This window comes from Pleurodeles waltl, chromosome 6, assembly GCF_031143425.1.
Source record: "Pleurodeles waltl isolate 20211129_DDA chromosome 6, aPleWal1.hap1.20221129, whole genome shotgun sequence".
Classification (NCBI taxonomy): domain Eukaryota; kingdom Metazoa; phylum Chordata; class Amphibia; order Caudata; family Salamandridae; genus Pleurodeles; species Pleurodeles waltl.
Window position 1 is genome coordinate 1,543,879,345 of NC_090445.1, and position 26,926 is coordinate 1,543,906,270.

Here is a 26,926-nt window from a genome sequence, read left to right on the forward strand (position 1 = left end):
ACAGTGAGCTGTAAGCTCAGCTTGCATTTCATTCAGCAATTCCTGTTCAAAATGTGTGCACATTTGCAAAATTTAACAATTTGTGGCTATTTGTGATTTGTTTATTCAAATACATTCAGAAGAATGAAAGCAAGATTGATGACTGTTTACAATATAACATGTACAAGTCATCTTTACAATTTGCTAAAAAACAGACAAAAAACACAGGCAGATTTGCTGAACTACTGTACTGTTTTAAAGGGTAACTTTAAATTCTGTTTCTTTAAGGCAGAAATAATAAAAATATTTAATACTTTTCATCAATTACAATGTAACCATAATGGAGAATTAGTATAAAAACTTTAAGGGCAACATGTGAAAAAATTAGCAGATTCTTAGCTAAAGCCACAGAAGGTCCCCCACAGTTCTGTGAGCTTGGATTGGTACAGATCTACGACTTAAAGAATTCACAAGTTTAAAAACTTTTGTGAATTCCAATTTGGCATGGACACAGATCTACATGTAAATTTGTTCATGTGATTATCCTGCAGAACAAGTGCAAACTCACTTGTTCAAAGGTTTGTTTTATTTTTTCTTCAGTAGGATAATCGTTTTCCCCCCATGAATAAACTCCTTTCTCTATAGCAAACCTTATTTTTGTTAAGAAGTGGCAGCCCTTTGCCATCACCAGGAGTAAATTTCCAATCTTTTCCTTAATAGGAATCGTTTGGAGAGACGTTCATGCTTAACTTTTGACTTGTAAATGAGTGGGTATGGACAAAATTAAAGGTCTTTCTAGCCTTGGAATTACTATTTTCCATCTGCTTTTCACTGTTTGAGTAGATCTGCTTATATAAACTTCTCCATGCAAGAAGATCCCTTTATCAGTGCAGAACCAAATTTTGCATGTTTACGAGTTGCCTACGTGCATAAATAGCGTCAAGTATTGGGCCTTTATTTTTTTTATTTTTTTTTAAGGACAACTTTGTTGCCATTTTTCAGACATATGTGACATTAATGAGAATCAACCGAACGTGTTACGATTCAATATTTATCCCAGGGTCTACAAGTGTTAGGCAGTAGGTGGAAAATAATTTTTCTTTCGCTGAAGTTGAAAAAACAATTTACGTAATTTCAGATTGCTTAAAGCATGTGGGCAGTTGTGATGGAAAAAGTAATCAAATGTACTAGGTTGGAAAGAAAGTGCAGAGAAAAAGGCAAAAAGATAACTAATAGAAAGAAGATGGAGTCTTGGGACATTTGCATAGATAAATAGAAAGCAGGTGCTCCAACAAGTGCAGTCTAAGGTAGGGGAATGGATTGAGTATAATAATGTGCCTACTTGAGCAACAAGAAATGTAGTGCTGTAGGTGGATTGCTCATATGAAACATTCACCAAGTTGTGATGTGTAAAATGGATACGTATAAATACAATGGTTGACTTTGTTTTTTTGTGCCTTAATACGAGTTGATTCACAGAGGGTCGATGATACACAGTTGGTGTGGAGAATGTCCTATATTCATGTAGGGAAGTTTAGACACAAAGGTGCAATGTGAGCGACTTTGGACTGCAGCTAGAATTTATGTGACAAAGAAAAGGGTCACCACTTGGGATAGCTACATCATAAAGAGTTAAAGTTGTTTCTTATGCTGGGGCACTCCTGCCTAATGTGTAGTGTAGGTAATGGATTGTTTAATCTTTTAATTTGTATCTCCAAAGTTTTAATTAACAAGCTGTGTTGATTAAAGGCGTCTGCCATGGAACTGTTTTGAAAGATTCTGTGTCACATGCGATGCACAAGGTGCCAGGCATTCCAGTCATAGTAAGGGAGAAGTGAAATGTAGAGTTCAACATGATTCACAAGAGTGTTGTAATGAATAAAGCTTTAGTTGTATTCAATAATGGTAACATGGAGAGGGGACTAGATGAGTATGGATGTTAGTAATTTCAGACAAGGTTTTTTGGTGGAGTATGTTCCCCGATCAAATATCGATGAACAATTTGCACCCCTTGGTCCTTTGAATTTGTTTATTGCATTTTATGTTTTGCCTTCCCACCAGTTGATACCATACCATCTTCAAGTGTGACAGCTTGCCTCTTTTGTGGCATCTTTTGGAAGGGCATAGGGTACCAGGCTAGATGCATGCCTTTTAGGGTTAGCTTTGGCACGTTTGGCCTTTTAAGTGTGAAGCATTGATTGTTTGGACAAAGTTGATATGTATAATTTTTCCAAGATTACGTCATGTGTACAGCAAAACAAAGTGAAAAGATGAACAAATAAGGGGGGTACTGAAAACTTTGTCATTGTTTGAGTAGTCTAACATTGGCAGTGTCATATGAAGTTTAAGGGACATCACCTGTTTGGGATGCACTGTGCGAGCAGATGGGATGGTGTGCCTGATGAGATAATAGTGGGTGCAGGAACACTGTGTCAAAGTGAATTGAGCTTGTGCCAGTCTTCATACAAGCATGCATTTAGAGAGTTACTCAATGTGGGGTGGAGTACAAGACAAGTGGCTGGGGCTCTGGCCTTAGGATGCTATGATATTAGCGTGGAGATGTTTTTGAGTGTGGTTTTAAATGAGCAGTAGCCGGATGACACATTTATACTGGTATCTATGCACTTTGCATATGTCTTGTGAGACCTAAAGTGTTTAAGGTAAGTGCACTAGGGACAAATAAGAACTTTTTTGTATAACTCATATGCTTTGTGACTGGATGAAACTTGGGAATTAAGTCATTGAGGGGTGGCATGGCTTGCCCCTATAGCTACAATGAGAGGGAAGGGAAGGTGTAAGCTTTACAGAAGCAATAGAAGCTGAATGAAGCACTGGGTGATCTGGTACCTTGGCACCAAGAATTATTTTATTGTTATCCAGTGGTCACCTGGTCAGGGGCTTAAAAAAGTGGTGCATATGGAAAATGATTTGGTAAATGAAGTATAGATGTTGAGGAAGTTGTAAAGGATTGTTGAACCTGTGGACAACTTCATGAATGCCAAAATGCACTGGCCCATCCTGTACAGCAGGTTTAGTTTCTGGAGTGAGAATAGATTTGGACTATGGTTAAATTGGGACTGTTCATTATTGGGTGGAGAATGAGCTATGTTATTCTGATCAAGGGCAGTTCTTGTACAGACAAGAAAAGTATATGAACGAGCTATCCACAACAGCAACGCCCTCCTGAAAAAACCCACGGCTGACCCCAACGACCTGAAGAACTTCCGCCCCATCTCTCTTCTCCCCTTCCCGGCCAAGGTCATTGAGAAGACCGTCAACAAGCAGCTGACCAATTTTCTTGAAGCTAACCACTCGCTCGACCCTTTCCAATCAGGATTTCGGGCCAACCACAGCACGGAAACCGCCTTCATCGCAGTCACCGACAACATCAGAACTCTAATGGACAACGGAGAAACAACCGCCCTCATCCTCCTGGAACTCTCGGCTGCCTTCGACACCGTGTGCCATCGCACCCTAATAACCCGCCTCCGCTCCACTGGAATCCTAGGACAGGCCCTTGACTGGATCTTCTCGTTCCTCTCTGACAGAACCCAAAGAGTCTACCTCCCGCCCTTCCGCTCAGAACCCACCGAGATCATCTGCGGCGTACCCCAAGGTTCCTCGCTCAGCCCAACCCTCTTCAATATCTACATGAGCCCCCTCGCCGACTTCGCTCGGAAACACAACATCAACATCATCTCCTACGCCGACGACACCCAGCTGATACGCTCCCTCACCAAAGACCCAACCACCGCCAAAATCAACCTACAGGAAGGAATGAAAGATGTCGAGGAATGGATGAAGCTCAGCCGCCTGAAGCTGAACTCAGACAAGACTGAGGTCCTCATCCTCGGACAATCCCCGTCCGCCTGGGACGACTCCTGGTGGCCCACGGCTCTGGGCACCACACCAACCCCCTCAGACCACGCACGCAACCTCAGATTCACCCTGGACCCCCACCTCACCATGACCAAGCAAGTCAACGGCGTCTTATCATCATCATCATCATCATCATCATCATGCTTCCACACCCTTCGCATGCTCCGAAAAATCTTCCGATGGATCCCCACCGAAACCAGAAAGGCAGTTACCCATGCCCTCGTCACAAGCCGTCTGGACTACGGAAACACCCTATACGCAGGGACCACCGCAAAGCTACAGAAACGTCTTCAACGCATACAGAACGCCTCCGCATGCCTCATCCTCGACATCCCGCGCCACAGCCACATATCCGCCCACCTGAAACACCTGCACTGGCTCCCCGTCTACAAGAGGATCACCTTCAGGCTCCTCACCCATGCACACAAATCTCTCCACAACATGGGCCCCGAATACCTCAACAGCCGCCTCTCGTTCTACATGCCTACCCGTCCGCTTCGCTCAGCCAGCCTCGCCACCGTCCCACTTATCCGCAGAACCACCGCAGGAGGTAAATCCTTCACCTACCTGGCAGCCAAAGCATGGAACTCCCTCCCCGCACACCTAAGAACTACCCAGGACCATCTCGCCTTCAGGAAGCGCCTCAAGACATGGCTTTTTGAGCAGCAGTAAACCCCCCCCCCCCCAGCGCCTTGAGACCCTCTTGGGTGAGTAGCGCGCTCTATAAATGCATTGATTGATTGATTGATATATTTTTTATGTCTGGCTTGACTGCACATATGTCACCACACCTCATGAGACTAGAAAAGGATCTTGAAGTAGTAGTAGGAAGAGAGGGGCTTAGACTCCACCTACATGTTGATCCTCTGAACAAGCGTCCAATTTGGTATCTACTTCCACTGAAAAAGTGTGATAGTTTTTCATTGTCAGAAAACTTATTTTCAGTACTATGAGCTTGTGACAAGTCCATGATAAAGGCTATAGGCCTGAAGAGATTATTGGAACAAATTATGTTAGATTTAATTGGTAGGATCTGTTCAGTATTTAAATGTGCATGAAACACAGTAGGTATTGACTTACTTGTTGTGACCACTTATGTTAAAGCCAATCGGACTTGAGCATGGAGTATTGTTGTTATACTGTGTTGAAGCTTATAGACGGATATTTTGTTACATGGAATATCTCAGATTAGTGAAGTAGGGAACGGTTTTGGTATTTGTTTCCTCCTCTGACAAACCCTAGGGATTGAAGACTTTTAGTGTAATAATGCTTGAGCTTGACATTTAGCATTGATTTTTTTTGTTTTTTTGTTTTTTTTTTACATTTTTTTTTTACATTTTTAAAAAAAAATAATTTGATACATATCTGTAATTTTACACACAGTATTTAGCTGTGTGTATCAAAGTAATTTTAAAGATATAACACAACACTTTTAGCTCCATGCCAGGCTCTTGCAATACAAAATTAGCAATATACACATATGAAAGGACCTTGGATCAGCCCATTTCTGGCATTGGCCTGAGTGAGTTTCATTCTCATTCGATTTCTGCCTGTGACAGCATAGATCACAGGCCTGCGGGTCAGTCCAGTTTAGCCATTTGTTCTATTATCCCGTGTGTGGTGGCATTTCACCTCATCACATGTACAGCTGTCTGAACATGAATGAGTTTTAGTGCTAGGGCTGATGGGGGATGATCTCCCTTTTTATAGGTTCCCTTAAATTTCTTAACTTTTTTTCAGTTTCTCCCCCCCCCCCCCTCCAGAGCACCCCATAGCTCCCCAGACAGTGCTACCAGCAGGCCACTCGTTTGTTTCTCAATTCATCTGCAGCCAGTTTCACTGTGTGGCCACTGCTAAAACCATGTGGGTATCTTGAAATTATATTGCCAGTAGTCTGTCATTAATTCATGTTTCCAAGATGGCCACCACATTTAGAAGCAATATGTTTGGCCATCTTAGATGAATAGTACAATGACATTCCACACTGACTGTCCAGTGTGATGTTTACTAAAATGATTGTGTGATGAGTAGCATATCATTGTTTTGGTTTTTGCAAGATTGCTGTTTGATGGTCGGTGGGGGGGAGAGGCTGTTTGATGGTCGGTGGGGGGGAGAGGCTGTTTGATGGTCGGTGGGGGGGGAGAGGCTGTTTGATGGTCAGCGGTGGGCGGGCAGGCTGTTTGATGGTCAGCGGTGGGGGCGGCAGGCTGTTTGATGGTCAGCGGTTGGGGGGGCAGGCTGTTTGATGGTCAGCGGTGGGGGGCAGGCTGTTTGATGGTCAGCGGTGGGGGGCAGGCTGTTTGATGGTCGGCGGTGGGGGGCAGGCTGTTTGATGGTCGGCGGTGGGGGGCAGGCTGTTTGATGGTCGGCGGTGGGGGCGGCAGGCTGTTTGATGGTCAGCGGTTGGGGGGGCAGGCTGTTTGATGGTCAGCGGTGGGGGGCAGGCTGTTTGATGGTCAGCGGTGGGGGGCAGGCTGTTTGATGGTCAGCGGTGGGGGGCAGGCTGTTTGATGGTCGGCGGTGGGGGGCAGGCTGTTTGATGGTCGGCGGTGGGGGGGGCAGGCTGTTTGATGGTCGGCGGTGGGGGGGCAGGCTGTTTGATGGTCGGCGGTGGGGGGGGCAGGCTGTTTGATGGTCGGCGGGGGGCTGTTTGACGGTTGCTCAGTGGGGGGTTGTTTGGTTGCTCGATGGGGGGGGTTGTTTGGTTGCTCGATGGGGGGGGTTGTTTGGTTGCTCGATGGGGGGGGTTGTTTGGTTGCTCGATGGGGGGGTTGTTTGGTTGCTCGATGGGGGGGTTGTTTGGTTGCTCGATGGGGAGGCTGTTTGACGGTTGCTCGATGGGGGAGCTGTTTGACGGTTGCTCGATGGGGGAGCTGTTTGACGGTTGCTCGATGGGGGAGCTGTTTGACGGTTGCTCGATGGGGGAGCTGTTTGACGGTTGCTCGATGGGGGGGCTGTTTGACGGTTGCTCGATGGGGGGGCTGTTTGACGGTTGCTCGATGGGGGGGCTGTTTGACGGTTGCTCGATGGGGGGGCTGTTTGACGGTTGCTCGATGGGGGGGCTGTTTGACGGTTGCTCGATGGGGTAGCTGTTTGACGGTTGCTCGATGGGGTAGCTGTTTGACGGTTGCTCGATGTGGGGGGGCTCTGACGGTTGCTCGATGTGGGGGGGCTCTGACGGTCGCTCGATGTGGGGGGGCTCTGACGGTCGCTCGATGGGGGAGCTCTTTGAAGATCACTCGATTAGGGGGCTCTAGCATTGCAGGCTGCTTGACATGGTGCAAAGCATGTTTGAAATATGAGATGGCGCACTCCAGTGTGCAATGCCAAAGACACTGCATAGGCTATATGTATGTCACTCTTACAGCAGGCCTAGGAGCCCCAACGCATGGTGCATTTTAGCACATGTAAGGACATATCTGCATGAGCAGTTATGCCCCTGTAATGTCTAGTACCATTGCTAGATATTACAAGTGAGCAGGAAAGCCATCTCAAGATATACAATGGGTGCTGGTCAAAATGAGTTACCCACCTACATAATGGCTACACTGAAACCAATGGTGTTTAGTATCAAATGCCTTGTCTTAATAAATCTCTGCTGATGCCAGTACTAGATTTATTATGATCTGCTCCCAGAGGGCACCTTAGAGGTGCCCTCTGAGACCTTACTAGTCGTCTAGTGTGGTGACTGACTGGTCTCATCCAGCCTGCCACCACGGATGCATTTCTGACCCCCTGCAGGTGAGGGCCCACGCTCTTAGGAGGTCAGGAACAATGCCTATTCTGGCAGGATGTGTTATTGCCTCCTCCAGCAGGATTCCTAGTAAATCAGCATATTTGAGGGCAGAGGCTTCAACACCTCTGCTGCCTTTGATATGTGATCCAGGCTTCCTCTAGACCTGGAGAATGCCACCCCCTTCCCTTAGGCCCATTTGGCACCAGGACAGGTGTGAAGGTAGATAGTCAGGAGGCTTGTTACACTGTCAGGCTAGGCACACCCCTAGGGTGGCCTACCTGAAGTGAACATGAAAAAAACAATTCCGCCATCTTGTGTGTGGTGAAATTAGGAAGTCTGGGACCGGGTTATGCCCACTCATTGTAGGAAGTGGTCATATAGGGGGTGTAGTAACCAACAGTGTCTCGAGCCCCCAGAGACCCTTAAGACCTGAGGACCCCCCCCCCCGTCCTTGCTGGCAGCCTCTCTTTACAGGCACTGTTCCCCATTGACTTTGACAAGTAGCATTTGAGGCTGCTGCTGCAAGAAGCACCACTGCACCCGGACACCCCAGGACAGACTGAAGTGAATAGAAGAGGGGATGGGAGCACACTGCCTCACATCACAGCACAGTTCACCCCTTTGCATTGTGGTAAACGCAGAACAAAGTTTGAACTTATTTGAATATTAGCTGTAGATTCCCACCAGAGTGGGTGCGGATAGTGCTGTACATCTCTAGACACGGGTGTCTGGATTTTATCCTTTACCAGTAGAAATCAGAAAATAAATCTCAGGTGTTGCTGAGAATGCTGCCACAGTGCTCTCATGTCTCCGTACCTTTCACTGGTGTACAGGTGCTTCTCCCAAAGCTAGTCAGCTGGTTGGCTCGAGGGAGCCTTTTTAAACAGAAGGGGGATGGGAGCACACTGCCGCACATCACAGCAGAGTTAGCCCCTTTGCATTGTGGTAAATGCAATACAAAGTTTGCGCTTACTAGAATAATAGCTGTAGTTTTTCACCAGAGTTGGAGCAGATAGTGACACACAGTTTTTGGGCTGTTTGATGTTCTGAGGTGGGGGAAAGGGATGGAGGGGCTGGGGGAACAGGCTGTTTGAGGTACAAGAGACCTGTGGTTGTGGAAGGCCTGTGTTGATGGCCTTTTGTGGGGTCTGTGTGTGACAGTCTATCTGATGGTCTGTGCAACCATCTGTTGGGGGGGGGAATCTGTTAGGACAGCCTGTGCAATTGCGAATGCTTTGGTAGGCGCGGGGCTCAGTATCCCTGCTCCCGGGTTTGGAGCTCAATGTTTAGGTTCCTGTCGAGAGATTGATTATTCAAATCAGTCACTGCTATGCGCAGGCCACAGTTACGGGTCTAAAACAATTATGGTGTGTGTCATGCACTTTTCTGTAGCTATCCCTACTTCGCTACCTTTTCTCTCTGTCATTTATAGAATCTAGAACCTATGTGTACAAGCTGAGCTAATTTGTTGTGACAGTTTTGCCAAGCTCTGTTTTTATGGTCTAGCTTGATAGCGCAGCTGTCGCCAGACAGTTATGCGAGAAATCACCAGGGGCCAGATGTACCAAAGGGTTTTACCCATTCTGTGTCTATGGGAAAAAGCTTTCGTACATATGGCCCAAGGAGAGGTTTCGGCTCCAACCAAATGTTGGGAGCCAGGTGCATATGTCTTGACTGTGTAAAAGTTGTGTGTTTCTAGAAAAGAAGTGCTTGCCCTGCGCATAGCTGTGATTGTTTTGTTTATTTATCCAGCAGCCCGAGCTTCAACTTTTCTGGGGGCCACGTATGACACTGCTACTCTATTAAAATGTCTTATATAAGAATGTTTTTCTCTGGCACAAGCACAGATGGGAGAAGAGTATTAATTAACTTACATGAATGTTTAGATCTGGTTTGACAGTGCAACTGTCACATGACCTTTGAACCTATATCTGTATAATATTATTCTACAGATCTTTGCTTGCACATAAAACTCTATTCTCGCGCTATTTACGTGTAATGCTTCACATTACCTTTCAATGTTCCTTTTAAAACCAGACATACTTGCAATGCCAAAGTTTGTTCTGCATTTTAGATTCGCCGACGGCGGCTTGCTCGACTGGCTGGAGGAGCATCATCTCAGCCCACTACGCCCCTTACTTCTCCACAAAGAGAGAATCCTCCTGGGCCACCAGTGGCAGCTTCTGTCCCAGGCCCTTCCCACAGCCTTGGTCTTAATGTCCAGAGCACGACCCCGGCTACCTCCCCAATTGGAGCTTCAGGTATGTATACAGTTGTGGTGTATATGGGGTAACATTTTTGTCCAGTCATAGTGGAAGCACCTGTTTGGTAATAGGATTGGGTGTTTTTGTTTTTAATGCTTAATACTTCTGACATGTTTCCTTTTTAAGTATATTTTGCAGGGTTGTTGTGGTGGTGAAATTGTATGCACAGTATTTCTTCATGTGCAGAAGGCCCACGACATACCATCACATCTTACTGGCATACAGTGTTTAACGGCACACAGTAAATTTTGCTAGCCCAGTGCATGCAGCTGCAGTACACCGTAGTAACAAAACATTTTATGCTTCAAGCAAGTCTACATGCATTTGCCTCAGCACAATTAAAAAAAACATCAGAAAGAAGTGCTATATAGGTGACGCAAAAGTTGTACCATAATCCTTATGATAGTAACTCCTTAGCTAGCTCGGTGAGCTCATCAGTAGCGGGTGTCTCAATCCGAAGGTGGCAAATGGAGTAGCAGTGAGTGGAGAAATAACGTGTGTCCCTTTTGGCTTCAGAGGGTTATTCTGTTTGTGACGTTTGGTAACAAAATTGTCAATATATATGGTACACACAGAGAGACAAAGCTTCTTGAGGACTATTCCTGCAGTCATCTTCCGCTGCACAGCAGGTGCCGATATTCCTGCCACTACCTCCAACGCAGTTTGTGCATTCCATCCATCAACTGTTCTTTTTGCCTTCCCATCAGTCAAAGGCATCCCCTGCTTCATGACCCAAGTAGCCCTTCACTGGAGTCAAGAGTGCACTGGCATTTCAGCTCTCATCAACTTCAAACCTACTAGGGTTGCTGTTGAGTTGAGACTTTTGGACCCCATAATAATAATATGCCTGTATGACAGGTAAGAATTCTGCAACTTGAACTGCCTATGTGTCCCCAATAGAAGGCAGGGCCTGTAGTGCATTTATTTTGCTTCTCTTATCCTTACACAGACTCCTTTCATGCTTGAGAAATTAATCACTATAGAGGTATTTTTTTAACAGTCCCATTGTTCTGTGCTCATCCTAAATTTTATCTGCAGTTCAGTAATTTTGCTTTTAAAACTCTTGCCTCTGGGGTGGAAATGTTCAGGTGGGGAAGGTGGGTGGCAGGGGCAAGGGTTTCCTAAATGACTGGAATTATGAATTTTGAACATAGCACCTTGTTTGATGTTCCCTAGCTTCTGGGCCAGAGCCCCTGAAATGTATAAGCAATAGGCTGCCATAATCATTTGCATCCAGTTGGCGGTGATTGACCCAGATGACACTGCCTTCATGTGAGAGTTAAGGACGTGCTTTGACTATGATACAACTGTGTCTTTGGGTAAACATGTCTTTCTCTTACCTATTCATTTTGTGTGAAGACAATTGTATCTTCTGACCTTCACCTACCTCTAACTAAAGGCAGAATCATCTTAAATGCAATAGCCCTGACTGGACAATGAAAACATGAATACTGTGTCAAATGGTATGAGCTTCCTAATCTACTTTCTCCTCCTCAAACTAAGCCTTGAATGCTGGCCTTAACTACCATTTGAGAGTCAAGTGTTCAAAGGAAATAATTTGGTTTCCTGTTTGGAGTACAGTAATGTAGAAGCTTTGGTGGTGCAGTGGTTTGGCCAAACATTGGCTACACCAGGCCCCATAAGCTGAAACAGTAATACAGTGCTGCTAACCTGTGCTTAGTTATTTTTTATTGAGACAGATGGTTGCATAACAGGTCCTTGGTGTAGAAGTGCACAATGAATTCCATAGTCAGAGCGTTCTTCCTTCCACCCTTTTAGAGAGCAAGAAATCTGAAGGAAAAGCGAACATCGGTAGAGGAAGTTGTTGTAAGAAACTGGATTATCAACGGTGGCGTTGGCTACCCATCACAAGGAATAAGCACAACCCTTGTTAGTCACTCAGTTAACCTGAACTGAAGCCCCTGGTACCTATGGCACAGAATAGGCTTAATGTAGTGAAATGTGTGAGGTATTTATGCAGCACCAAAAGTAATAATGTTGAAATGTAGATCACCGCAGTGACAAAAATCCATCAAGGGGAACCGGAGACATGAAGTTTTAAGAAGTAATAGCTCAAAGTACCAAGTACCAATGATAGTCAGTGGTCATGGTAGAACGGGACTTAGGCACAATTTGAGGTTGACCGCAATAGAGCATGCGTCAGATACACCAGCCAGCTTTGTCCTAGTCAAACATTTAACTGTCTGACTTAGTCTTTTAAGTCCCATCCAACCACAGGGGTACACTTCTGCATCCCTCAGGTCCTCAAACAGGTTATAGAGAGAGAGACCACCTTCAGCATCCAGTTCAGGTCGAGTTGACACTGGTCAGCTGGGTACCCTCAGGAAAAGGCATCTTGAAGCCTACTTTCTCCCTGTAGGCACACAGGAGTGCAGCTAACTACTAGTTGGAGTACACTTCTTTGTCATGGGTACAAGAGGGAGCAGGCCCAGTCCTTTAGGTCTCCTCTCAGGTTTTAGATAGCAGGTCCAGTCCTCGTGTGATCTTCCGCAGGTCCAGAAAGTGTTCTGAGGACAGTGACTGGGGATGCCACATTTATGCATGGCGCTAACTAATGAGTGGGGGGGTTACTCTTGGCACTTCCTTAACAAAGGTTTAAAGGTTTGTGGCTCTGACCTACCTACATTTGCAGTAGTTCCTGCTTTCCTTACTATAAACAGGCCCAAAATGCAATGTGTCAGGGCAAAACCACAATGACAAGGGACTTCGGCCATACTAAACATGGGCTCTGAGGCTGGGCGTGAGTGTACTATGGTGGTCCTAGTGTCCTCCTACATCTAACACCAAAATCCAATTTGAGGCAGCCACTGTATCCACAACAAACCCAGATACAGTAGTCTGGTAGGACAAAAGCAGAGTTCATCAGCAACCAGAGGAGAGATGCCCAAGAATTGTGTTGGCATACTCTCATCTCCCTTTCAAGTATGCCTTGTGTGTTACATGTGGCTCAACTGGCCTGTTGAGCAGGATGTTCTAGTGTGATGTTATAGGATGCCGCCAGCCCTTACCCTGAACATTCTGTTGAGTTCAGAGAAGTATGCTGTGACCACTCATGTCATCCTATTGTTGGCTCTTGGAAAACATTTTGCGCCTTTTTCACAACTATTTAAGGCTGAGCAAATGCCCAGAGCTGCAGGAGTCTTATGCTAACTAACCTTCTAACAGTTCAGCCAGGTGAGGGGTAACTTTATAAAAGTTACTTTTCTATAAATATTTGTTTAAAAAAATTGTAGTTTCGTTATTTTTGTAGCTGGTTCCGTTCCTGAGATAGCAGTTTTAGTATGAAATGTAATTTTGAAATGAAATATTGAATGAATTAAATCATTATTGTCTATTATTTAAAATGGGTACATTTACATAAAAGAATAAAAGCAACAATACAGCAATAAATATATATATATGGTCAGCTAAAAGCCAATCCCAATGTTTTTTGTTTGTAATTGAGACAAATAAAAATAAAGTGCAGAGTGCACGTAGAGATTCCTGTTCGAGTATGAGGCAAGAAAGTAAAGAATTAAAAACTGTTAGCTTTTGTAGTGATGGTCTGGCAGTTTAACGCTCAGTCGGTAGCTTCTGCTTTTCCTCGCAATTTAATGCTAGTGCGTATTGTGCTGACATACTTGCCAAAGTGTGCGAGATCCATTAAGACACTGTTTGTCATGCAAAAGTCCAGAACATCTTTACAAGTGAAAATTGCATGCTTTAAAGACATTGGTTTTAATAAAGTGAGGTGCGCAGTTACAGATTTGTGCTGCATAAACTTTCTTGTGTAATCGCAGAACTGCAGGTACCTATGCCAATTGATGATGACCTGTTAGAGTGGAGTTCATTAATCAGGAGGGCCATAAATCTTGCTCGGAGGATTGGGAGTCTGGTCTTCCTATTTAAGACTGCTTTTAAATATGGTTGCATTTTCATTCCTTCATACGATTTTACATTTCAGAGCAGCATAGGCAGTCGGTTGAACAGAATCTTGATCATCCTCCCACGTGAGAGACCGGATCTGTTTCTTCAGAATGGATTTTACACCCTACTAGGAGACTGTATTAGAAGCTATGGTTTACATGTTTATATTTAGGTCTTTGGCTGCCATCCTTGGGTACAGCGACCATGGATTGTCCAACTTTCATAGAGCTTCTGTAAGGCCTTCTTTAATGTGTCTGGTTTGGCTTGCTGAATTGTATAGTAGTATGTGAGGAAGGGTGTCTTACATTCAGATTCTGCCCGGTCAAGCCAAACTAGGGACATAGCAGCGAAAGGCATGTGTATTTCATAAGGTGAAGCATTTTTCTAGAGCCCATTCACTGCGATTTACCCAGTAATGATGATGTTACTCAAATTACGCAAGCAAAACTATAATCAAATCTCTTGTAAGACTTTCTGCTGAAGGACTGGTAATTTTTGGAATTTAGTTTGCATAACCAGCTGTGACTTCTAAGGATTTCCTGATAGTACTTTTTAGTTGTAAGCTGTGCTTAACATTTTCTGTAAAGCGTACACCTACATCATTATGTTTTGATGTTTGCAAGATACTTAAATTCCCTAACGTCCATCATTGTTTCTATTCGTTATTATATTTCCCAAAGACCATCCCATTTGACTAGTCAGAATTAGCCACAAACGTATTGTTTGTTGTGCATATTCAGCTCAGAGAGGGCGCACTGCATGTACATTTTAGCCTGGTCATGAATGAGCAAGTTACCGGCAAACTGTCTAATTTGCAATCTGTATGTTCCGATTGTCAGTGGGATTATGTTTGCCTTTGTAAGTTTGCAGCCTATGTCAGTTGTGTAAACAACATAGCAGCTAAATGGCACTGTTTTGTTTTTTAAACCCTATCTAGTCAGGATTTGGTTTGTGGCGAACTTCCCTTTACCAAACCTTTCTACAAACCCACGTGTCCTAATAAAGATAAATAATTGCTCTAAGTAAGGTGGCTAAAATTCCTCAGTCTGCTAGCTTTGCCCAGATTTTGTTTCGGTGGAATGCATCGAAGGCTGCTGAGTAATTCACGAAGCACAAAGGGGTGGCAAGAGGCAAAAGAAGCACAATTAGGTAAAGAAAGGAGATGGAGGAAAATAAATAAATGAATGACGTGTAAATAGTTCATCAACCTGGAAGGTAGTCCAAGTAGATCTTACAGGGACCAATTAGTCAGACAAATCATCCAGAACCAGTTTGTACCTCAATTCATTGGGGCAACACAACAGTGGTTAAGAATCTTCTTGATCTAAAGGAAAAATTGAAGCCTATTAGTATTCATGTTATGGACATCTGTCCCTTCATGGAGCAAAAAAGAACATAATAGGAACCCACCTCCAAGGATTCTTCCTAAATAAAAAAATCCCATTTGACACCAGTTCGGTCATCAATCCACTTTGTACATCCATAAGCCAAGGAGAAAAAAAATAAAAATAATAAATTAATGAATCCTTACAGATTTATAAGAGCCCCTTAACATGAGAAAGTACTTATATTATTAAAGATACAATGCTCAACTGTTTGCAGTTGCGAATTCATAAACATGTTCACAACTAAGGCAGTGTAGGGCACCCAGAGACAAACCAATCATTAGGACCGTAAACAAAACAGAAACTCATGTTTAATAATAACAAGTTATTGCCAGAATTATTGTCCTTTTAAAAAGGAAAAGGATGGAATGAAACGCTTACCTCTGGACTCCGAAAAAGAAACCAGTCAGTGACCACTAAATGTAGCAAATATATTGCATAAATCTGAATGGAAACAGACATACACCTTTTATTAAACAAGGATTCACTCCTTATGTTAAGTCCTATAGCGTTTAGTCAGGAAAATATCTGCTTACTTCTAAAGGGTACTGCCTGAAGGAACCACCGCAAACTATGGTAAACGCCAACACTGGGATGCCAAGTGAGGCGTCTTATAACGGAAGTGATTCCCCGTAATATCATCTTGGGGCCCACAATTTAGGGGGAAGACCTGATGCAATGTCCAAATATATAAGTAAGCAAGAGAGAATAGAGATAGGAGGAAAAGAGAGTAGGAGACCACAAAAAAACTTTTCATGACCAAAAATCCTAAAACAATTAGTATTGGGATGGTTAAAAATAAATGTAGAATCACTACAAGGACTAGCCATGATCCCGGCCTCCATGATTAAAACAGTTCAAGTGTATACCAAAATGTATGAACACAAAATAGGTGAAAAGGAACATAATAAATCAAGGCACTATTATGTGTCCTAGCATGTGTTCAAAAACCTCAGCGGTGTTCTTCACAGTGCCAAGAACAGATATATGTGATATCCAACGACGCTCACATTATTGTAGTACCTGTTTGAGATCACCACCATGGAAGGTAAGGGTCGGTTGGTCAGTCACTAGCCAGGTGAAATCGGTTTTGGCATGGTTATTTGTTAGGAAGTGGGAGACCAATGGTGCTGTTTCCACTTTACAACAAACTCTGCTCTTATGTTGGCTAATTCGAGTTTTCTCCATCTGGTTTATTTGTCCTATATACAACAAATCACATGGGCGCCAGATTGCATAGATAACATTACAGTTGCTGCGATTAATGAAGTGCTCAAATGGATGTCTGTCTGTCCACCCTGAATTACTCTACATTTCCAGCCCGAGAGCATACACTGCAATTCTGGGTCTGAGGTGTCCATTGACAGGTGGTAAGCCCCAGGGGATAGTGATGCATTGATTAGTGTTAGCTTCAAGGTTCCAAGTAACTGCATACACCAAATGATCACCTAAATGACTACTTCTTTTGTACGAAAGAAAGTGGGGAGTTCTGCAAATATGGTATAACTGCACAGAATCCTCCAATTTGTCTTGATTCTACGGCCTTCATAATTATAATATAGATTTCAATAGGATTATAGGTGCTTTCCTGTGGTAGTCCTATTCATCACGTATTTAAATTGTGGTTGTAAGTAACACCTATTGAGACATTGTTGCAGATAGGGCCAGGAACCCCATTTGCTCTGACCTGTTTAATGGCTTAGTAAACATTGGCTTTGTTAAAAACCTTTGTGCTGTATTTAGCATGGTGGTTCTCTAAATTCGGTCCCCCCGTGTTCACTTTTGTAGGTGCCCTGTGATTCTGTATCAGTGTAGAACATTTGGACCTGTTCGATCCATTTCCCATAGTATGCCAAACTCTCTGGTACTGAATTTTTTATTTAAGGTTTTGACATGCTGTCAGAATTTGTTCTGGTTGTTGTGGCATAGAAGTGAGTGGACATGGAGCCATTCTAATTACGCACATTTCTCTTGTGTTTTCCATATAAGAGTACAGTGAACGTTTTATTTTTGCTTAGCTGCTAATATGCAGCCAAGTTCGTTTCAGTTTGAGCGCGCAAGTGCTTTGACCCATTGTAAGTATTGTGGGCTTTTAACCACGCAAACTCAACGCCCATCCCTTTCACTTGTTTGTTGGCTTGTCTCTCAAAAATCCTTTGTTATCATTGGTAAATGCATTACGTTTGTCCCTCCTTGAGCCGGTTTTGTTACTGCCTTGCAGACTGCTCCAGTTACATGGATAATTGCACGATTGCTGATACGTTAGACTGTAAGGAAACTGATTTTTCCTTTTGTGTCTCTCCTTTGCGCACATGCTCATGGCGTGTGTTAGGTCAACTGTTATACTTTTAATTTTCAATTTAAGTGGCAAGAAAAGTCCAGTTCGAAATTTACAACGCTAATAGCTCTAACTTGAGCAAATGCTAGATCCACTGCATTGCAAATGCTTGTTGCTATACCTTCTGGCCGCTGCATTTAAAGCTGATTTGTTATTCTTTAATTTGTCAGTGTACCATGGTGGTTTAATGGTCCAAGATTTCATGGTGGCTCACAGACAGAGGTTACTTTTTTCCTTAGGGCATGGTAAGTTGAGTCTGATATTAGGCCCCAATCATGTTGCAGATGGCCAGTCCTGATGTTTAGATGATTTTATATTTGCTTCCACATGATGAATTGATCCAAGCAAACTTTTCTCCACTTTAAGGTCCTTAATAGGGTGTTTTTCTCTCATCCAAGGACGTGCCAAGAGGTTTTAATTGACCAGTAGTGAGGTGCTCAAGTTGTAGTTGTATTGTTGCTGGAAGGTGGTCACTTTTAGGGCATTCCAATACAACAAAGGCTTCAGAGTGATGATGTCCCTAAATGTATGCAGGAGTTTTTGGTGGTACTGCTAGATGTTAGAAGATTCTGTAAGTGAGTTTGTGTGTTTGCAAACAGCTGGCTATTCCCTTTGCTGTATGACCACTAATAGCTGATAAGGTGTCGGTGAATTTATCCATGTTTTCCATATTAAAATCTACTGTTACCATTGAGTGGGGAAAACCTGCAAATGAGAACACAGAGTGCGTCACAAAAAGCTGTCACTCTGGCTTTCCTCCACTGCTGTGGATGTTTAAGTATGTGTTGATTAGCAAAACTGTATTTTCCGATTTATGAAAATGGCATCCCTTAATTATAACTACTTGAAACTGATTTGTTTATGTCAACAACTGTGATTTTCATCCTAATGCTCGTGGTTACTTGAATTGAAAGACCACCTTATGGGCTTCAACTTTATTTATTTTGGTGGCCAGTTGGTACATTCTTTGATATCTAGCAATATGTGGTGGTGTAATCTCCCAGGTTTCCTGTAGGCAAACATTGCCCCCAAATCCCTCTCCCCCTCCCTTTCATGAGTTTAAGTGCTTATTGGCTCCGGGATCTGATGCACTGTTTGCTACCTTCAGTATGCTTGTGGTGGTTGCTTTAGTATTCGCCAAAGTCCTACTGCTGTTTAACATGTGGGGATACTTTTCTGTCTCTACGGTACCTATTTCAATGCTCCATTCGGCAAATACACCTTTTTTGCTGAGGGCTTGTGCCACATAAGTTGAGAATCTCCAGGTGACCATAGTAGACTCTGTTCTTGTAGACTGATGCAGTTTGTTGAATTGAATTCATAAGATGCCTTCACTCTGGTAGTAGCTTAAAATGGGAATATGGTGTTGAGGTGCAAGATATTTTCCCTTTTCTGTATATTGCAACCTCTTGATGTACATACTGGAGTGAAGAAAAGGTTATTTAGTGTACATTGGTCATCGGAGTTCCAAGTAACGACCTATTTTAAAGATGTTTCTTTTTGTAAGAGACGTGTTTGAGGGCAAGACGGCGTTGGTGCTCTCTATGGTAGGAGTTAAGGTTGTTGAGTTGTTATAACTACCTAGCTCCGACTGGCTTCACAGACCATGAGTCCTGGGTGGCTGCGTTTAGTATTCACTCGCTCTAGTTGTCCCTGTGGATTGATTACTTCCTGCAAGCCATTTGGAGACTGGTCTGAGCTTGGTGGCGGCGACAGTGTTGCATGGATATTGACAGTCCCCTTTTGATTTGATGCCTCTCTGCTCAGGCACTTGTTCTGTGTTACTTGGGTTGCTATTACCTTTGAGGCATTGTCCACTAAGGGGTGAATGCCCTCAGAATTAGTGGGTTGGATTTATTGAGCCTCTCAAAATATTGGAAGAAGTTTCAGTTGTATCGGTTTGTCAGTGTGGGCCTTAGAGCTTGGCTTTGAGACAGTCCCCCAGCCTGAGCCTAGTTGGGTTTTTCTTATTTTTCTTTTCCCTTCTTGTTAATGGTTTGTAAGATGCTTGGGTTGCTTGTCAGGAAAAGGGGGAGAATTTAGTTGGCCCTCCACAATCACCTTCGACTTATTTCCTGTGCCTTAGATTCCTTTTGTTAGATCTTGATTTGCGCCACCTGTAATACACTATCTTTTCCTGCCTCAGGACAGGCAAAGTGTGTAGACGATATGGTGCATTAAGTAGTTTTAGCACTATTTGGTTTGTTCAATCCTGTGGCATGATCAATGGTTCTTGTCAAATCTTCTGATCAGTTTGTGTTCTTAAGATTAACGTAAAGGAGTGAGAATAATTCTGGGAGAGTGCAGAGTTTGTCAACTATTGGAGTGCAGGTGCAGATCTTATTCCCACAAGGGTGGAAGTGAACACTTAAATTACATTTTATTTTTATTTTTCAAAACCCTCTTGATATGGAGTTAGCCAGTTTTTGCATCAGGTCGCTTCAGAGTTCTAGTTTGAGATTCCCAGTTTAAGGCATTTGTGGCTGCAAGGAGGGATGAGTAGGTTGATATTAATGTTGCCTCGGGCCTGCTGGCTTGATGTACTTGCACCTTAATGTCTATGGTGCAACATTGATGTGCTGCTGGCACTGAATTAGTTATGTTTGATGTGCCTGGGTCAAATTTGGGTGTTAGAGGAGCTTGAGGGATCTACTGTTCATGAAAGTTCAATAATGGCTGTGTCACTGTCTTCCGGCTTGGGCTGTTGATCTTAGATTGTACCACCTATTCAGTCGGGAATCGCCCTGTTAAACTATGATCCTTTTTGGTAGAAGTACTCCATGCAGACTGGGCAGGATAGTTGATTTGGTAAGAAGTAGTGTTTAATTGAGGTGGAGGCCAACTTGCCCATCACATGCCCTTGAAGGGCTGCATCTCCAGCTGGCAAGGGAGTGAGTTGTTTATTCCTTAATGCCTTTTTATGTATTTTTTTCTACTCCATGCCTGCCTTGGATTGGTGTTAGTTTGCTTTCCTTTTTTGTTAAGGATTGTACGCTTGCGTCTCGTGTTGAAAACACTGTGCAACAACTTACAGTTTTGTGTTAAAAAAAGTGTTTCTGTAGTTTTACTGCAACTGCTGGATTCTCAGACTAGCTTCTTATTTATCCATAGTGAAGATCTATGGAGCAGTGAAGGCAGTATAAGGTGAAAGGAGCGTTTTACTGCTTCCTTCACCTCGGGCCTCAATTTGTGTTTCTGTATCAAGTTGCCAAGTCGTCAGGTTATCTAGAGACTTAAGGCTGAGGGCTGAAGACTAGGCCCGAGTGACTAACGTACAACAGCCTATGGGGTTCGCTGTTGGTGGTTGGGGGGACATAAGCACAGACAAATGCAGGGTTGATTATTAGAATTTCTACTAGTGGGTCCCAACTAAAGCTCCTTGCTGCTTCATGTGCTAAGGAAGAGGGGAACACCTACCAAGTCAGGCTAGGAAAATAAGTGATGGCTGCTGGCTGAGGGCTTAGGTTAAGACTGACAGAATGCCAAAGATAAACTGTTTAACTATCCAGCCCAATAGGAGCCGCAAGGGTTGAGTGTGGTGCGGGGCGAGTGAGGCTAGCAAGAGGTGAACCAGATGACCAGTGAAGAGGCAAAAGTGAGTGGTGTGACAAGCGAAATCCGGAAGAACGCAACAAACAGAACCTGGGTGCAATCCGCAGCAGCCGTTAGGCTGTCCGCTTCCACATTCTGAAGTTAATGTTCGTCAGTGCCTAATGCACTTTGTAGGTCTCCATAACCTCGCTCCACCTCATCTGTTGCTGTTCCTCCAAGAGCTCTGGGGGAATCGGCAAAGCTGCCCTCTTCTGCTCACTCAGTCATGCCTCTGCTTGTCTTTGCCTCCGCTGCTACTCCCCTCTACTCCTTGTTGCTCTCTCCTGCGGCGTGTGTAACATCTGCCGAATCTGTGTAATGCCAAGGGGGAAGTGTTTTAGTATTTTAATCTGCACTCTGGTTTTATAATTAGGACAGGCTGGCCTGCTACAGTAAAAACAAAATTTTGGGCCATGTCACTTTAGGGACATGGTAATATTCATTTTATACATGTCCTTCTTTTAAATACTATGCATTATACTTTGTGGGCTGCAGACTTATATAGAGACAACTTATTTATATTTAAAAAGAAGGTTTTCTTCTGTCAAAAAGGGTTATTTTACAAATTTGCACTGGGGGGATTAAACTGCTCCAATCAGTCTGCACAGGGTAAGCCTGAAGTTAAATTTGCTTTACCACTGTAGTAAATGGCGCAGTAGGTTTTGCAGTCCACTAATCGTAGTTAACTCCCAGTCCCTGGGTACACTTTATACACCATATACTCGGGACATAAAGGTAAGGTAAGTATATCCATTAGGAATAGCCCAGTCCAACCATACTTAAAGACCGAGCACAGGATTTAACTACTGTTTAGCAGGGCTAAAGTGTATGTATTTGTAAAGCCAGAAATAAAATAGGGTCCAGCAAAAGGCAAAAAATCAAGAGCAACCATGCTGATAAGGCAGTTTTCCTATAGTAGTAAATAGAGTCACCATTTCTAAAGAATATGAGGAGGATAATATATTCTAGTGATTCACCATTAAGTAATAACAGTGGCTTAGGCATGGCACACGTGCATTTTTCAAGGTGGTAAATAGAGCATGTGCGCTTATTCCTTTCCCTTTCTTGCTATATTTCCCGCTTTAATTTTCTACTATTCTCTCCCTTCTTCTGTTTCTTCTCTTCTTCATTTTTCTTTCTCTCCCTTACTCTCTAGCTCTCTCCACTTATATCCTCTGCATACTACACAGGCCGGGGAAAGGGGGTTGGGGGAGCGGGGTTTGTATGTGTGTTTGTGTGTGTGTGTGTTTGTTTTTTCAAATGCTAGACCTAATCCCAGGAGGTTAGAAAAAGACATAACCTACCTGTTATCCAAACTGATACTCGCCAGACAGTTTACTCTGTAACTCTCCAGGGGCATTACATTCATGGATGAAAAGACTAGCACCTAGGTTCCTACCTATCTAGTCAAATTCTGCTTTGTGGCACGTTAGAGCTGGCACCTGGGTGGAGAAAAGGTGAGAAAAATAGAAACAGTCAAATTGTTAAAATAAATCACAGGAAGATATATCTGCTAAAGTGTGCTTAGGACCTTATTCTTCAATGATTTTTTTGAAATTTGCTCCTCCTCCCCCCAGCATGTTACCACTCTTGATATTCACATGGCTATTGGTAACCTGTCCTCTTCTCCTCCATCCCAAATGAAGCAAATTATTGTTGGCGGTACCACTGAAATAGATCACTACCTGCTGTTGACCCTCACTCTGGGTATCTTACGGATATCAAGAAATACATTATGTCTAGAGTCTTGCTGCTCCAGGGATTGCCTAGCAATCACATAGTCTCATTGTCGGGGCATAATGGACTTGTAATTCCTGCAATGAGTCATGCAGGATTGCCTTTCTCTAGCTGGCAAGCACGTTTTTTTGATCACACACCTGACCCAAATGCCTTCAATATATCCAAATAATTTGAGGAGCCGTTCAATTGAGATTTGTTACAAAAAGGCAGTAAACTCAGTGAATATACGGAAGCAGTAGCAGTTATCCTACCCAGACATGATTAAAGTCTTAATGGGGAACACAATCAATCATGAATGTGATAGAAATAAGAGCTTGATCAGCCACTTAATGGATCTTTTTATAAACTTTTGGAGGCCTGGCCTTTAGTAAACAAAAAATAATCTGTATCTGTTCTGGACTGCACTTGCTGCAGTAAAAACAAGCATTTGCAATGCGATAGGTCTCGCATTTGTGAGAGTAAGAGGTATTGGTGTTGTAAATTACAATGTCTTCTACCTATGTGTTTTGGTTTGAAGTGTAGTGGATCGATGCCAGATGCTACAGCAACCCTCCCATGTCTGCTGCTGCAGAAGAGAGGGCACAACAAGGCCGCCATCTTGGGAGTGTTTTTGCATCCTACAGACTGGCTATGATACACTGGAGATGCAAGTCCTCCTAATCTGTTTACCTAAATTTGTAAAGCACCAAACAAGGCACAAAGAGGGACCTTTGTGGCATTTAACCCAGACAATGTGGGGGTCAAAAGAGTTAGGAGCAAAGAACAAAAGGGGCAGCCATATATTCCCAGACTGTCCCAACACACAACAGGCCAAGAACCCTGGGGGAGAGGATGGGGCATAAGGGCCAGACCCACCTACTTTGGAGCTGGGGAACATGGTTCGAGTCCCTGCACCTGCCTAGCATCCTGTGATTTTGGACAAATCACTTAATCTCCCCTTACTACCAAAAATGAATGTCTTATTGTGTAATGTAACCGGTGCTCATGTAAAGCGCTGTAATACCTTTTGAATCAAGTTTGCGCTGTATCAAATTGTAAAATAAATAAAGCGCTCCATTACCTTTGTGTCAAGTTTGTGCCGCAAAAAATAAAAAGAAATATAAAAGACTGTGCAGACATCCCACAGAAACAGCATGATGCCCGAAAGCAAGGAAGACGAAGAAAAACATACCTCCATGAGCAAAGCAGTGAGACGAAAGAAAAAATAGTGCGCCACACTAAGATACATGGCTGATAGTTGAGTAATCCATGTAACAGGGTCAGTCTCCAAGGAGGTAACAAACAGCCTCAAGGCGGGACAAACAAAAGCATTTACCAATGACATCAAAGGATTTATGAAAGGCAGGTCCAGGAACTAATGGAAGTGATGGGCGTGGTTAAAACTCACAGAATAGATTACAACATGTGGAGAAGAGCAGGGCTTGTGCACTGCTATGCTTGACCTAATAACTGGTATCTAACTAAAGACGTTGGGTTATGAAGCCCCCAAATATTCTCAAAATCATAAGTTTCTTTGTTGAATGAGTTTGTGCACACTAGTTCTGAGACATAAGCTGCAGCTGGTGGTGACATGTCAACTGAGATCTTCTTCCCATCTAAGAGGTTCCTAAAATATCAAAGGTTGGGACTCGGGCCAACCACCAGTCCAGTGCTTTTGATGTGAGACACTGCATACTTGCAGTAATCTGGAACTCTGCCTCGTAAGATTTCTGACCTCAGTGTCTGAAAACCGTCATCCATATACTCATTATGCCCAATTCCACCTAGTGACCCCCTAAAGATCTTTAACACTTCTATCAAATTTGCTTGCCTAAAGCATGCCTAGGAGTTTAGGGAGTTGATGGAGCATGACCACATAGTAGTTATATTAATAACTAAGGCGTGGCTCAATGAGATCACCTTACCTGGCTTAATTAAGACCATTCCAGAGGAATATATAAAATACTTTACCAAACTTGACTCATTAGAAGATTAGCCTGTGGTTTGATAGCTGTTATTACAAGTGAATTAAAAATAACTCAACAAAATTACTAAGAAGGAGTTTGCTGATAATTAATTGTTCCTTGTAGGCCAACAAGACAAGACATAATGATACTCATCTGCCCCCACCCTACACCTACCCCCCAAATGAAGTGAAGAATGTCAGTGACAAGCGTGTCAACTATTAAGTGCCAGCCTTTTCTATGGGCTTGCTTTCTCGTAGTTGGTGACTATAAAGTATGGTTAGACTGCTTTAAAAGAGGATTCTAGGGTTGCACATTATTTCAAACTACTGTCTGCCATCAATCTCTTGCCAAAAATTAAATTCCCAACGCAGAAGAGACCATAGTTTAGACCACCTCTGGGCATTGGACGTTCTGATGAGAGACCATTGTGGAATGACATGTCTGTCGTCTGACAAAGTTCTAATTAAATGGGACCTTCCTGTCAGTATCAAGAAGGGCATGGTTTTGCCCGAGCACTATCACCAGGCTCTGATCCACATTAGATCTAACAAAATTTGTTGATGTGTTATTCAAATCTACATTGACTCCTCCCAATTCTCTAGATCAGCATGCAATCACCATTTGTGTGTTCCTGTTGTACATCACATCAAACGGATGCTCTCAAAAATGCTCCTTGGTACACCATAGATTTAAAATTGCTAAGATTAAATTGTCCTAGGGAGAGAAGAGAACCTCTACTTTCATTACTGATAAGAATAGTTATAAGGCTGAAATGTTGCCTTGTAAGCAATTATTTTATAAATGCAAATATCAGTTTTTCTCTGCCCAGATTGTCATCCACCCGTACCCAGAAATCTGTCTTTCTGATAATCAAGCAGCTTACAGAGCCGTACATCTACAGTTAATCCCACACCTTCCCAACAATTATACCATCTGTTTAATGGTTTTGATAAAGTCGGCATTATAAAGCAGGATATCATGTCCCAGAATTTCCCTCCATTTGAGATAAATCCAGCTTCCCATCTTGCATTACGCAAACTATTTTCAGTTTTCTACCATAATGATTTTATAACCTTTTTTTTTTTTAGTCAACCGAATAAGGTTCTGTGATCCGTGCCCTGTCTTGATCTTTAAACAGCTTAAGCATTCAATTGTTACATCCCTTATGAACCTACTTAAGGCTTCTCTGGCTAGTGTTATGGTTTCTTCAGCATTTAAGGAGCCTACAGTTACTCCCTCACCTTAAAAAAACAAATAAACTGTTGGCTGGGATCCTTTGGTTATTAAAAAATTAAAATCCACCCTCTATCTCTACTATCAAGAAGTTTGAAAGTTATATTGCTAAAAAACGGTGTAATTTCCTATAGGTTAATGATTGCCTTATTGACATCCTGGTATATTTTTAGGCAGCTCAGAGAATAGAAACTATGATTCTTTCAATTGTGGATGAGCTTAGGACATGTGCCACTCAACCGCTTTAATTTTATTGGAACCCTCCTCTGCCATCAATAGGGTGGACCATTCTGTTGCCCGAAATCGTGTTGTAAGTGCTTGGCCTGTGGGACAGGCATTAATGTGGCTGAAAATCGTCTTTGCTGGCTGCAGACAGACCATTAGACTAGACCGTTTTGAAATCTTAAAAATTGAATGTTGTCTGGGGGAATACCCGAATGGTCTCCAAACACCCACCTCATTTATCAAACTTCTGTGTTATTCCTCTTGCTAAGGCTGTGATGGAGAGGTGTGTCAGATCATGTATGCTGACAACACTAAACTTCTCCTACACTAAGAAAATAAACCCCCCGGCTCCCATATTGACATTTCAGTAAACCAAGTGTTTTGCAAAGGAGTAGATTGGTAGCTCAGGTTAAATGCAGAAAACATCAAGGTAAAGTTAGCAGGTGTCTCAATCTTTGGATGGGTGTTTATAAGCTGGCAGGAGGATTTGTATTTTATCTATTCTAGCTAATATGGTAAAGAGTCCGGGGATGAGTATTTATCACACTCTTGATGTCTACACATGTTTCTGCTGTTGTGTCTTCAATGTATCAAATAAAGTACTAAGGGAGATTTCCTCTTACCTGAACTTTGAAAGCAGACGGCTGGTGGTCTCAACCCTGACCAGATCTAGGCTGGTTTGT

The 26,926-nt window shown here is 43.1% G+C and overlaps 1 protein-coding gene across 2 annotated transcripts in view; it reads left to right on the plus strand.

Moving 5' to 3' along the window:
• The window catches only part of UBE4B (ubiquitination factor E4B), a 658,693-nt gene that overhangs the window by 26,884 nt on the left and 604,883 nt on the right, over positions 1–26,926 (plus strand). For both annotated transcript variants that reach the window (XM_069241178.1, XM_069241179.1), the window contains exon 2: positions 9,669–9,855. In XM_069241178.1, the coding sequence (XP_069097279.1) occupies positions 9,669–9,855 (187 nt within the window). The remainder of the gene's footprint in view (positions 1–9,668; positions 9,856–26,926) is intronic.